At 39.9% G+C, this 15,215-nt stretch overlaps 1 protein-coding gene across 5 annotated transcripts in view; it reads right to left on the reverse strand.

The window, feature by feature from the left end:
* Positions 1 to 15,215, reverse strand: part of pds5b (PDS5 cohesin associated factor B) — a 153,574-nt gene that overhangs the window by 18,203 nt on the left and 120,156 nt on the right. For all 5 annotated transcript variants that reach the window (XM_055636850.1, XM_055636851.1, XM_055636853.1 and 2 more), the window contains 6 exons: positions 14,670 to 14,802; positions 11,902 to 12,021; positions 8,304 to 8,366; positions 7,752 to 7,897; positions 5,813 to 5,924; positions 1,876 to 2,306 (listed from right to left, as the gene is read on the reverse strand). In XM_055636850.1, the coding sequence (XP_055492825.1) occupies positions 1,876 to 2,306; positions 5,813 to 5,924; positions 7,752 to 7,897; positions 8,304 to 8,366; positions 11,902 to 12,021; positions 14,670 to 14,802 (1,005 nt within the window). The remainder of the gene's footprint in view (positions 1 to 1,875; positions 2,307 to 5,812; positions 5,925 to 7,751; positions 7,898 to 8,303; positions 8,367 to 11,901; positions 12,022 to 14,669; positions 14,803 to 15,215) is intronic.

The following is a 15,215-nucleotide window of genomic DNA, read 5'->3' on the forward strand; positions in this document are numbered from 1 at the left end:
TGACTACCTCCTCTGGCAGCTCATTGGTGTTAGCCTCCGAGTGAAAATGTTGCCCCTCAGGTTCCTATTAAATCTTTCCCCTCTCACCTTAAACCTATGTTCCCTGGTTCTTGATTCTACTTGAATTGTGACACTTTTTGAAATAATAGTAATTTGTAGAGAATACAACACCACCTGCTGGTGTGACCAAATTGATATGTTAATTTTACCATCTAACACAAAAACAGCCATTACAATACAATCAGATGGTATGTCAGGTAATGAATGACACGAACATGTTGAAAAATTATTGAACAAACCCCTGATGAAATGTCTTTATAAGATCTATGCTATATTTCAATTTACCATGTGAAGAGCATGTTACTCTTAATTATAAGAGCATTAAAATGTTTATATTTATTTTTGGATGAATGGACAAGTCATTACAGATCTCTATGGCTTACAGTTTTTCATCATCTAGACTGCACTTTGCACTGTGTATTTTACATCCAATTCCATTACAATGAAAGTGATTTGAAACAATTTTGCCCATTCACATAATCTTTCTGATGCTTATCTAATCCAATGCTTTCAAATGGTGTACTAACAACAGTAGCCATAAGAGTCATAGCCATACAGCATGGAAACAGGCCTTACTGCCCAACTTGCACATGCCAACCAAGATGTCCTATCCACACTAGTACCATTTGCATGTATCTGGCCCATATACTTCTAAACCCTTCCCATCCATGTACCTATCTAAATGCCTTTTTAAACATTGTTATAGTACCTAACTCATCTACTTCCTCTGGCAGCTCGTTCCATATACGCACCACATATCTTTGTATCATCAACATACTTAGATATGTGGTTTCAATTCCATCATTGAAACTTTCCCCACTACTGAAAACATCCTCTCCACCCAGATTTGATCCTGACTACGGCTGCTGTCTGTACAGAGTCTGCACATTCTCCCTGTGACCACGTGGGTTTTCTCAGGGTTTTCTTCTCACATTCCAAAGTCGTGCAGGTTTGTAGATTAATTGGCTTTGGTAAAAACAAATATCTCTGGTGTGTAGGATAGAATGATTGTATGTATGGGTGATTGCTGGTCAATGCTATATCTCTAAATTAAACAAAAAATTAAAAAAACATACAAATCCAGTTGCAGCAAAAGTGTGCAGATGTTAAAGAATTCAAAACTAAAATGGAATGCTGGAACTGTGACCGCAACTGTACTGCAGTTCAGCCCGCATAAGTGAGGGGCGAAAAAGAGTCAATGTTTCGGGTAGAGGACTCGTCCACCGAATTGGAAAAATATTGAAAGTGAGCATACTTTATATTGCAGTGGGTGGAGAGAACAGAGGGAATGTCAGTGAAAAAAGCTGAGAAATCCAAGGCAACAATCTGACAGATCCAAGTGTGCACGTTATCGCCCTGCTAGTGAAGAGAAACAATCCCCTACTTCACAAACTGTTCATCAACTTGGTAGGCTGAACCCTGCAGCAGCTGTTTGCATACATTTGAGTCATAAGAAGGCAATTTCTATTGGAAAAAATATTGAGCTGCATTAAATTTTAATCAATAGATACAATCCAAAACAGAGATTCAAACCACCAACATGAGCACTTACCAAGTACATCAATTTGGCAACTTTCCTGTATAATTTGTTTATAAAATCTGTACTATACTTCTATTTGTCTTGAATATTTTGTAGGTCTTTTTAGATTTTCTCTTGAAACTTTAGTGCATTCATTTGGCAACTATTCTGAATAGTTCCTTTATAAGATCTGTACTATACTATTTGCCTTGATTATTTCGTAGGTCTTTTTAGACTTTCTCTTGAAACTTTAGTACATCTAAGGCCGATGAAGTTATCCATTTCCAAATACTAACCTTTGCTGAGATTTTTTGGTTGCTCTCGGCTGCCTGGTTTTTTTTTGCTTTTGTTCCTTGTTTTCATTGTCCCCATCACCATCTTCTTCATCTGCTGATACTGGCCTCTTTTTCCCCCTTTTGCCTCCTTTTCCTTGGGTCTCACCCTTTGAAAGTTCCTCATTAGTAGCTTTGGGTGGGCGCCCTCTCCTTGTTTTCTTTGGTGGACTATTCTGTTCATCCTCGTTCTCCAAGAGGTCTTCCTTTGATCGCTTCTCCTCTGGCCACTGCTGTTCATCTGATTCAGAGGTGTGTGCGGCTCTTTTCCGGCCACGTTGACTTGTTTTCACGGGTTTCACCTGATCCAGAAGTTCTACACTTGATCGATCCTCTTGATCTAATGAAATGGCAGATGATCCTTTCTTTCGTCCTCTGGGTTTTTCGATTTCTGACTATAAAGAACAAATGGTTAATCCCACTGGTTTCTAGTAGAGTAGGCGTGCAGAAATAGCCTTTACAACAATCTGAGGTGGGACAATGTAATAAACTATTCTGCAAAACAGTTATGCGACCAACTCCAAAATTAATCTAAATGACAATCGCATTGCATTGAACAGCCACTCATTTCCACATTGTGAAACATTTGACAGACAGTTGTAAACACAAATGATCATTCAATATAACCAGAACAACTGCAGATTAAACTTGAATCAGACTGAAAAACCTTTGATACCTTCTCCTTTTTAATGTTCACTGCCACCTAACTATTCATTGTGATTCCATACAAAGTTCCATGCGCCTCTTTCAAAGAGTCCATTCAAAGCGGCAGAACTCAAACAGAATACATCCTGGTTCTCGTGAAATATGTTTCAAGTTTGGCCCTGATACTGGATCTTAATAAACAAAACATATTTTCAGGAGATATGGTTCAGGATACCAAAATGCTAATCTCAGAATGCATTAAAGATATAAATTAATTGGCTTCACATTGGTGGAAGATGATTAAGTGTCTCCAAGACAAGGAGAATAAAAAAGTCAATGTGGAAAAGGGAAGAGGTTGGTGAATTTCACGTTAAAAAAGGCTCATTGTGAAATAGTACAGGTGAAATAAACAAAGGGATAGACACAAATAACTGCAGATGCTAATTTCAAAGTGCTGGAGGAACCCGGTGGGGGTCAAGGACAGACACTTGAGACCCTTCCTTTGGAGTGAAAGAGTGGAGGGGAGATAACCAATATAAAGAGGAGGGAGAGGCTGAGTGGGGCAAAATCACCAGGCAATAGTGGGTCCAGGTGATAAATGGTGGATGGAGCCAGGTAGGATGACAACAGAAGCTGGGATGTAGTTGGTGGAGATAACAGGGAGCAGCAGATTATGGAATCTAATGGGAAAAGAAGGTGGAGCAGGTGATGGGACCAAATAAACAAGGTGGAGCAGGTGAATGGAAACAGGTCAGGAGGAGCTCCCACCGCCACGGGTACCTTGTAATCCCGTGCTACCTGCTCCATGGTCCGATAGTCGGCGACTAAACCGTCTCCCCCACCTGGGTGAGAGGGAGGTGGGAGTAATGGGAAAAATGGGCATGTGCGGGAGGAACAGGGCGGATAGTGGGACAGTGCGGATCAGGGGAGATTAACTGTAAGCGGAGAATGCAATGTTCATGCCGTTGGGTTGTCAACTACCATGGAACATAAACTACTGTTATGTGTAAGAAGAAACTGCAGATGCTGTTATACACCAAAGATAGACACAAATGCTGAAGTAACTCAGTGGTACAGGGAGCATCTCTGGAGACACACATCATCAGACCAGATTTGGGTCGAAACCCTTCACGAGACCTGATGAAGGATTTCGACCCAAAACATCACCTATTCTTTGTCTGCAGAGTTAGTCCAGCATTTTGTGACAAGCTACTTTATCTCCAATGTGCCTTTGGCCTTGCCCTGGCAGTTGAGGGGGCTGAACATAGACAGGTCAGTGTAGGAATGGGAAGGGGAATTGAAATGACTGGCAACTGGCTGCTCCAGGTGCTGATGGCAGACAGAGTGCAGGCATGTGGCAAAATGCTCGCCTAGTTTCCATCTGATCTCATCAACATTGAGGAGGCCACACCGAGAGCATCGAATGCACCCACAATTGAAACTGTGCCATCATGAACTTTTCTCTCCCTTCCTGATACAGTGGACCAAATTTGCAGAATGAGCAGAAGGCATCGTCTCCACTCCTCAAAAAGTGACAAATCTTTATCCCCTGCAATCAACCCAATAATTACTGCATTTTGAACAAGCTGCTATCCAAATTTCATTTTTTTTCACTTATAATTCCTACCTTGTGAGAAAGAATTCTGTACCTGCCACAATTTTTAAAGCCACTTTTATCAAATTGGATCATGTATTGTCATGTATTGTCTTTCCACTGACTGGTTTGCATGCAACAGAAGTTTTTCACTGTACCTCAGTGCACTTGACAATATAATAAACTAAACTTGACCGGCCTGTAGTCTTTGACATAGTACACTTCCTTATCCGCCTACAGTCCTTCTACTGTTGTGAAGTCAGTGCGATTCCATAGGTATGTTTCGTTCTCAGCCAGCCCGTGTGGGTGTTCTTCCTGCATCAGCACCCTTACTTCCGGCAACTTGCCCCGATCTATTTTTGCTCCTATTTCTCACCTCCAACCTGCCTGTTCCAAAAACTTCCACGGGTACCATGATGACAACCAGCTTGTTATTTTGAACAACCACCACTTCTCTTAAGCCTACCAATGTCTCCAATTATTCACAATCTTGGTGTTACATTCCTTCTGAGACGAGCTCAGCTCAATCATCACTGAAAATTCATGTTTTCTCTTCATCACTTTCCCTTTTCTGGCCTCCATTGAGTTGAGCTAACAAAACTGTGCTGCCTGTATCCTAACTCATTCCGAATCCTAATCACTGGTCAAGCACACGATTCCTGATCCACACTGGATCCAGGTTAAACAATTCCTTGGTTTTCAAAATCTTCATCCTTGTTTTCAAATTTCAACCCCCTGCCCCCACCGCAAATACCACCTTCCACCGCCGATACTCACAACAGACGCTACTGTTAAAACTCCATCAAACCTACAATCTTCAATAATCTCAATGCTAATATATTCTGGGTCTCTTAAGAATCCCCAATGCAATTGCTCTGATGGTCTAACATCTTGTGTGGCTTGGTCAGTTTTATTTGAATGCATGCACATGAACCATCTTATGACAATTTGTTACACTGAAGGTACTTTATTTTTTTTTTAAATAGCCAAAGAAAAACTGCAACACTAAATTTTTAGAATGTTGATCTAATATAAACTTTAAAAATGAAGGAGACTGCAGAAAAACCTTCTGCTGGTGGAAAACTTTTGATAGGTTGGATATGTCATCTATCCACGTTCTCCATAGATGCTGGCTGACCAGCTGAGTTATTCTAGTACTGTGTCTTTTTTTGTAAATCAGCATCTGCAGTTCCTTGTGTCACTAGGTATAGTTATGTTGCTGTTTATGGAGCAATAGCATAAAATTAGAGTTCAACTATGATGAACCACAGTATAATTAAAGTTTGGAATAGGCTCACACATGAATGAGCAAATCAGCCTCAAAGAATTGGATATCAAGTCCAATTAGTAAATAAGACCAAAAGCACACAGAGATATACAAATATAGGGAGAATTTGTTTTCAATGAAACAAGCACTTTGTCCTTGAACAGCAAAAATGAAAAAAAAAAAAACAGCTTTCTAACACTTTCAGTAAAATGTACTTCATCATTCCAAGAAAATCACCAGGTTAGTAATGAGCCATCAATTATCTTCATAAACCATCTTGCCTTATCCCCAAACCACTGATATATGATCCTTAATAGCACTAAATCAAATTAGTTCTGACCTCAAAATAACTTTGCCACGGAACATAGTCTTCTCTTGAACACAGTTAGACATACCCTCAGATGGTCTGAGTCTTCCCTCTTTTCCATTTTCTTTGCTTGAAGAGGTGGACTCTTCATTACTTTTATGTCTTCATTTTCACCGTGATCGATTTCAGTGCTATCCAGCCTTGAATAAACAATTCACAAATTAAACATTTAAATGCATTTAACACACTTCAATTGATTTAATGTTCCATTCCCTTACTCAAATGTTCACATCCATCTACTTCACTTTTTAAACATATTTTTGCCCACATTTCCCCCAAAATTGATGTCATATGATGATTAAGTAATACAGATAAAACATTATCCATTATTACCAAAACATAGTCAGTGTATGTTTGTTAATTGATCCTTGGCGAGTCCATTTTCCATTATTAAATAACTGTTACCTATGTAAAGATTATGCATCTATCATAAGGGTTGTTCAGAAAAGGATAAAATTAGTCTCTTTATCAGTCATTTCAAAGTACTTAGGGGACAGATTATAAGTATTTACAAATTCAAACAGAGAACTCTATTCCTATTTTGTTTGTGTTCAGGGCCAAACAATTGTGAATTAACTAACCACAATTTTAAAACATGTTATCAACATTTGAAGAAGAATCTCAACCCGAAACGTCACCTATTCCTTTTTTCCAGAGATGTTGCCTGACCTGCTGTGTTACTTCAGAATTTATCTATCTTCTGTTGGCCTTATCACTATTATCCTTAAAATAGTGAATGTCAGGCTGGTAAAGCTGAGATCAATACTTCTCAGTGCATCTTGCTGGAGGGTAATTAGTACCCCTCCTTTCAGCTACATCATCTACATCAGCTACAGTTGTTGTGCAATGTGCACGAATCGTACCTCTGAAAATTATCTTTCTATCTGAAAAATGGCAATCTAACTTGGAACGTTCTTCATCAATTATTACAGTATGGTAGAGCACTAATTAGTAACCCATTGTTCTAAATCTGCTACTGTGATTAAAAAAATAGCGACATCTGCTTTCATCAAGAATGCTTTTAGCAAGCACATCTCATTTCTCCCTTTTTAATATTTTAGTTATCTATTTTTCTTCAAACCTTTATAGAAATGGTATCTCAAATCAATTGGATCTCAAATCAAAGAAAATATACTGCCTTTTAAAACGACTACTGTATTCAGTTTGTTTTCAATTGAATGGCACTGGAAGTTAATAGTGGACATTTAATTAGTATGGATCAAAGTAATGGATCAAAATTAAATTTTAAACCAGGAATTATGTAATCTTCCATGCAAAAATAATTTTGATTTAGCTGTTTAAATTAAACAGCTAAAATGACAGATTTAAACTATAGGACATTTAGAAAAAATACTCTTGACAACTGAATATCCTTTTAATTTTAGGTAGACCAAAGTAACTCTTAACTTACTATGGAAATATAAAAAAATGACAAAGTGCTGGAATAACTCAGTGGGTCAGCCAGCATCTCTGAAGAACATGGATAGGTGAAGTTTCGGGTCAGGACCTTTCTTCAGACTTATTGTGGTTTGGTGTGGGGTGGACTGGAGGAGAGGTGGGAACAGGACAAAATCTGGCAAGGGGTAGACACAAGGAACTGCATATGCTGGTTTACAAAATAAAAGACAGGAAAGTGCTGGACAACTCTGCAGGTCAGGCTGCATCTCTGGAGAATACCGATAGGCGACGTTTCGGGTCAGGACCCTTGTTGGTAAAGTCCTTGTAAACCCCCTTCCAAGTTTCCCACCAGTCTTACTATCTCCGACTACATTCTATCTCTGTACCGCCCACTCCCCTGACATCAGTCTGAAGAAGGGTCTCGACCCGAAACGTCACCTATTCCTTCTCTCCAGAGATGCTGCCTGTCCCGCTGATTTCCTCCAGCATTTTGTGTCTACCTTTTTTTGGTAAATCAGCATCTGCAGTTCCTTGTGCCTCTAAGAAATATCTTGCTTATTTTGCTGTACCTTACTTTACTTCTTCCGGGAGAACTAGGATTTGAATTGCTGCTGGCATTACTCATAGTTTCCATCCGTGATGTCTTGGTCTGTGCCTGTTTTCCAGCTGATGACAGAGGCTTATTAACTGCACCAAGAACATTTGTTGCCTTCGGCTGTATGGAACAAAATCCAAAATGATGTAGTACTGATTGGTAGCTCAAATTCAAATCAGTAGATAGTAACAACATAAAATTATATTGAATTGATCGGTAGTTCAAATTCAAATTAGCATTCAGCAGCAGTTTTAAATGTTACAGTATAATAAATACATTTAATGCAATTAAAAACAAGTACATATATGTTTTTAAAGAGCTATTACTTTACAGAACCTTACAAAAAAAAGTCATTTCTAAGCAAGTTTTCAACAGGTATAAAAGCAAAAGGAGTGAAACAACATCAAGAGTCAAGGATTTTTATGATGCACAACATTAAGAATGAGACGTGTAAACAGATATTTAATAGGAACTCCATTGTTTCCCTATTTACGAGTATGATAGAATTTAAAAGATTAAAGAGTACCTTTCCAGGTGTGAAAAACACTTTCATTTCTGAAGGCAGGTAACTTTTACTGTTGTTGAAGTTCTGGAAAAGATTGAGAAAGCAATCATTTCAATTTCAACAAATATCAAGGGTTGTTATACTGTGAAGTGGCCAGCCTGCAATTTACCTTCTTCAAATCATTATTTACGCTAGGATGTTCTATGAAAGTTCTGATGGTGTCAATAAGAGTTTTATATGGAAAAACAAAAATCAAACAAACTTTCCTTAGATTCTCCTTTGAACAAACTAAATAATCTGTAAGCAAGGAGAGTTTTATCATGATGGGCCAAGCTGCAAATATATAGCAATAAAATGTCCTTTTCTTGCAATAAAAATCAATTTAATGGCTAATATAAAATGATTGAAGGTGCTGTACCTGAGAACAAGCATATAAATTGAAGTTTTCCTCTTTGCTTTGACCATTTTCACCATAAATTATACTTACAATGCCTGGTGTTCCAGGTGATAACAATTTCAGAAATACAGGTAGAAATGATGGAGACTCCTGGTGTCTTATGCTATTGTCCTTCCCCTTCATTCGTTCCTTTGAAATATCCCACACTTCTGCTTCCTTCTTACTATTTGCTTTGTAGCTTTGCTTCCTCCCCTCCCCCACAATCATTTTGCTCCTTTCCCATCCTATGTATCCACATCTCCCATCCCCAAGGTCTCCATTTCCCCTTTTATCCCTCCTCTTTCCTCTCCCCTTCTACCTATATCCTTCCCCCCGGTTTTACATTTTAGGGCTTTTCTCTTCTTATCTGATATCGGTTTGCCTTTTTCCCCCCACTTCTAGCCGTTGTCTCTTACTCCACCCATATACCAAATCAAATCCCCATGCCTGTTCTCACCTATCACTTGCCAGGCATTGCCCTGCCCCCCACCTCTTTTTTCCACCATTCTCCCCTCTACTCCATCAGGCTGAAGAAGGATCCCGACCTGGAATATCACATATTCATTCCCCCCACAGTTGCTGCCTGACCCGCTGAGCTCCTCCCGCACTTTGTGTTTTGCTGAGGATACCAGCATCTGCAGTTCCTGGTGTCTCCAGACTAAATGTGGTTGACTATTATTTTGATTTGGTGATGAATAATAAATAGTGGCATTGCCAGCAGTATCACAATCTCACAAATGGATTAAAGCTATTGTACTTCTTTGCTATCTACCGCAGGGCACATAATTCTACTGCGTCATCATCTGAACGCCATTAGAAACAGAAGATCTTATAGAAGATCCTACAGGCTGTATATGTCAGGACTATATTATATTATCTTCTCTACTGACCATCACAAACATTACAAAAAAAAACTTGAGGTACTTGTCTGAAAAAGGGTCCCGATCCAAAATGTTGTCAGTCTATTCCCTCCACAGATGCTGCATGACCCACAGAGTACTTTGGGTTTTTTGAGAGTCTTAATATTTAAATCTTTTGTATATAATTTCTGATTGAAATTATTTTAAAAACTTGTTCTTTTTCAAAATGTAATTGTTTCACTTTTAAGGACTCACTTTTAAGCATCTGATTAATCAAGGGTATTCAGAAATACTGGAAACCCCCCAATTTTGACAAACCATAGAATGGGGCAGGTGACCATGTGGGATTTTCTCCAAGTTCTCTAGTTTCCTCCCACATGCAAAGATGTGCAATCTGGTAGCTTAACTGGTTATTGTAAATTGGCCCAAGTGCATAGGCAAGTGGAACATCTTTGGGGGGGGGGGGGGGGGGGGGGAGCTGATGAAAATGTAGGGACATTTAAAAAAAAAGAGATTTCTGTAGCAATGGTATGAATAGGTGATTGGTAGTCTGCATGGACTTGGTGGGCTGAAAGGCCAATTTCTGTGCTGCATCGCTCTCTGACTCCAAGGTGAAGTAATGTTTAGAAGCAGATTCAAAGTGGCAATATGATGTTCTGTAGAATAAAGCATTGTGGAATTTTACTATCAAACAGCTGAACTGAAGGTTATTTTAAAAATCAGTGGCTGCTTGTATTCTTCTCTTGACTTTCATCTACAAGGCACTTAGATGTACTACACTTTCTTGGCCAAATGCAACAAACACAGGATGCACAATACCATCAAGGAAATAGCACCCTCCACTCCCCTTAACATTCAACCGCTCCTTTACTGGCTCATTGTGACTGCACTAGTAGAACTGATCTCTCCCATCTAAAAATGGCAAAGGCATTAGGTGCATGAAAATACAACCACCTTAAAGCACTTCTCCAAAGCACACATCATCTTGAACTGGGATGGTGTTGTGTTTCTTTAATTTTGCTCCTTCATAAACAATTTATTCGCAAATACTGCAGCATTGAAGGTTAGAAGCTCATCAGCATCTTCACAAGTATACTTTACAATGTGTAACAAATGCTGCCCTTGTCAATAATGTTTACATCCCATAAGTGGGGACAAATACAAAATAGAAATTAACTTTGAATCAAGTCTCAGATATTCAAATCTTTTCCAGTTTTTTTTACTGTTGTTGCATATTATAGTCATACAGCATGGAAACAGGTCCTTCAGTCAAACTTGCCCATGCCAAAGTCAAAGTATCCTTTAGTGTCATTCAGACTTTTCAGCCTGAACGAGATTTCGTGCCTTGCAGTCATATCATAGAATAAAATAACAAAACACACAATTAACACAGATTTAACATCCACCACAGTGAGTCTACCAGGCACCTCCTCACTGTGATGGAAGGCAAAAGTCTTAAAGTCCTTGTCTCTTCCCTCCTTGTTCTCCCTCTGCGTTGAGGCAATCCAGGCTTCCGATGTTGTGACCCCGCCGGATGATGGTAAATCCCGCGGCCAAATCTGAGCTCCACGGTTCAAACTCCGCGGCTTGGGGCGGACAAAGCTCCCTCCAGTCCTGCGGACGAAGCTGTTGTTGCGGGAGCTCCGGAGAACCGGTCACCAACCTGGGACCTGCGAGCTCCCGATGTTGTCGTCCACTGGGCCCGCGGCCGAGCCTCCAAAGTCGGGTCGCAGTTGCCGCAACGCCACCACAGCCCTGAAGTCGGCCAGGTTGGTAAGTCCTGGCTCTGCCTCCGGAGCCTTGAGGTCGGTCCCAGTTGGTGGCCGCCAACTCCGCGATCAGGCCTCAGCGCAGACGGAGACGGGGGATACGACACGAAAAGGTCGCATCACCCCCCCCCCGAGGGAAGAGACTAAAAACAAGATTCTCCCACCCCCCCCCACACAACTAAAATAAACTGAATAAACTAAAACGACAGGACAAAAGAAAACAAAAAAAAAAGAAAAGACAAACAGACTGCAGGCAAGCCGGAGCTGCAGGGCAGCGCCACCACGTCCAGCCAAGATGCCCCATCTACACTGGGCCCCCTGCCTGTGTTTGACCTCAAAACCTTTCCTATCCACGTACCTGTTCAAATGTCTTTAAATGCTGTTATAGTACCTGCCACAACCACCTACTCTGGCAGGTCGTTCCTTATACCCGTCAAAATGTGTTAAAAATTGTGTTTATTTTTTCCCCCTTTTTTATACTAAAATTATAATAAAAATATAAACAGAAGAACATTTTGAGTTGAAAAAATTCCCACACAATTGACTATACACACCTTATCAGGATGAGTGAAATATTTAGCAGGCAGAACAGGGTCCTTGGGAGATTCCAAGCTGTAAGTAGTACTCTTAGTGATGATGATGTTCATCGCAACATCACAAACCGTGTATAATTTCTAAAAAAAAAGCATATTGTAATGCAAAGGTTTCAACTTAATATTTGAAGACAAATAAGAAAAAAAGTGTTGACCCGCATTTAATACATCCCTGTTGTAATCCGGCAGGTTCTCACCTAAAAAATACGGACATGGTGTATTTATAATCTCTGCTCTTCGAAATTAATCAAATACACAGTTTGCTGGTACATTATGCTTGCATTTGTGAATTATAAGTACAATCTAGTGGCATTGTACTCAAGAGACTCACAGCAATGATTACCTAAAATTTAAACTCCACCAGCACAGCCAGCTAATTTCAGTTAAATTATCTGAAAAAGTTATGAATAAACAGTTCATAAGTCGTCGGAGCAGAAGTATGTCATTTATTCCACCATCAATCATGGCTGATCTATCTTTCTCTCTCAACCCCATTCCCTTCGACACCCTTCCTAATCAAAGAGACCCTTACTAACAATCTAAGCCAAAATCGGTAATAGTGACTTCAAAATTATGTGAAAAAGGAAAGTGATCTCTTATGTCATAATGCGGCCACGTGCATACTGGAAGAACAGTACCTCATATTCCACTCGACCTGCTGACTACCCAACAGTATGAACTTATATTTTTGATAACTAACCAACAACAACAACCCTTTCCCATCTCCCATACCCTTCCACCCATATCCCTTCCACTAGCATCACATTTCACATCTCAATCTTTTGTCTTCTTCCCTTCTCTGGTCTTTGTCTGCCCACCTGCCAATCAAAATCCCCTCACCTACAGTGCCCTCCATAATGTTTGGGACAAAGACTCATCATTTATTTATTTGCCTCTGTACCCCACAGTTTGAGATTTGTAATAGAATCACATGTGGTTAAAGTGCACATTGTCAGATTTTATTAAAGGCAATTTTTATACATTTTGGTTTCACCATGTAGAAATTACAACTGTGGTTATACATAGTCCCCCCCATTTCAGGGCACCATAATGTTTGGGACACATGGCTTCACAGGCGTTTGTAATTGCTCAGGTCAGTTTAATTGCCTCCTTAATGCAGGTATATGAGAGCTCTCAGCATCTAGTCTTTCCTCCAGTATTTCCATCACCTTTGGAAACATTTATTGCTGTTTATCAACATGAGAACCAATGTTGTACCAATGAAAGTCAAAGAAGCCATTATGAGACTGAGAAACAAGAATAAAACTGTTAGAGACATAAGCCAAACTGGCTTACCAAAATGAACTGTTTGGAACATCATTAACAAGAAAGATAGCACTGGTGAGCTTACTAATCGCAAAGGGACTGGCAGGCCAAGGAAGACCTCCACAGCTGATGACAGAAGAATTCTCTATATAATAAAGAAAAATCCTCAAACACCTGTCCGACAGATCAGAAACACTCTTCAGGTGTGGATTTGCCAAAGACCATCGTCCGCAGAAGACTTCATGAACAGAAATACAGAGGCTACACTGCAAGATGCAAACCACTGGTTAGCAGTAAAAATAGGATGGCCAGGTTACAGTTAGCCAAGAAGTAATTAAAAGAGCAACCACAGTTCTGGAAAAAGGTCTTATGGATAAATGAGACAAAGATTAACTAATCAAAGTGATGGCAAGAGTAAAGTATGGAGGAGAGGAGGAACTGCATACCACCTCATCTGTGAAACAGTGGTGGGGGTGTTGTGGCCTGTGCTTGTGTGGTTGCTGAAGGTACTGGCTCACTTATCTTCATTGATGATACAATTGCTGATGGTAGTAGCATAATGAATTCTGAAGTGTATAGACACATCCTATCTGCTCAAGTTCAAACAAATGCCTCAAAACTCATTGGCCGGCGGTTCATTCTACAGCAAGACAATGATCCCGAACATACTGCTAAAGCAACAAAGCTTTTCAAAGCTAAAAAATGGTCAATCCTTGACTGGCCAAGTCAATCACCTGACCTGAACCCAATTGAGCATGCCTTTTATATGCTGAAGAGAAAACAGAAGGGGACTAGCCCCCCAAAACAAGCATGAGCTAAAGATGGCTGCATCACCAGAGAAGACACCCAGCAACTGGTTATGTCCATGAATTCCAGACTTCAAGCAGTCATTGCATGCAAAGGATATGCAACAAAATATTAAACATGACTATTTTCATTGACATGACAATACTGTGTCCCGAACATTGTGTCCTGAAATTGGGGTACTTTGTGTAAACACTGCTGTAATTTCTACATGGTGAAACCAAAATGTATAAAAATGGCCTTTATTAAAATCTGACAATGTGCACTTTAACCACATGCAATGTGCACTTTAACCACATGCAGTCCCTTGTTTCACCACTTACCAGGCTTTGTTCCCGCCCCTACAATGAGTCTGAAGAAGGCTCCTGGCCCTAAACATCACCTATCCATGTTTTCCAGAGATGCCGACTGACCCACCATAACAGTAGGTCAGGCAGCATCTGTGGAGAGAGGAACAATTTGCATCAGCTCTGACTGAAGATCATCAAGCAGAAACGTAATGCTGTTTTGAAGTTTATTTGTCACAGATGCTGCCTGCCTCACTGGTTGAATATTTTCAGCATGTATTCTAATTGCTGCAAGTTTAAACTGTTTTGCAAACCCTACTAAATTGGATTTTTGCATATCTAAATTATTTACATGAAATTTTACAGCCAAACCTCATTCATCTTTGGATCCTCTGGCCCCTGAACATCTCTCGTCTGTTTTATATTTTCCACCATTTTCCTAATAAAAGCATGACTGCTGTTTTCATTTTTGGACATCAAGATTTCAAGCATAAACCATAAGCACCTGGAAAACAAAATTGAAGAGAAAAATGGTGGGTGGCACAGCGATAGAATTGCTGCCTTATAGCGCCAGAGACCTGGGTTCAATCCTGACTACAGGTGCTGCCTGTACGGAGTTAGCACGTTCTTCCTGTGACCGCATGGGTTTTTCCTGAGTACTCTAGTTTCCTCTCAAACTCAAAGGACGTTGAAGTTTGTAGGTTAATTGGCTTTGGTGTAAATTGTCCCTGGTGTGTAGTTTGTGTTAGTGTAACATGAATCGCTGGTTGGTACATACTTGGTGGGCCGAAGCGTCTGTATCCCTGCTGAATCTCTAAACTAACCAGTTTAAAAATAAAAATTTACTGAATAAAATACAATTTTACTATTTTATTAAAACAGGCACATTTGCCTACTTCACTACTTAACGTTTTAATG

The sequence above is a fragment of the Leucoraja erinacea genome, chromosome 6 (genome assembly GCF_028641065.1).
Source record: "Leucoraja erinacea ecotype New England chromosome 6, Leri_hhj_1, whole genome shotgun sequence".
NCBI lineage: Eukaryota > Metazoa > Chordata > Chondrichthyes > Rajiformes > Rajidae > Leucoraja > Leucoraja erinaceus.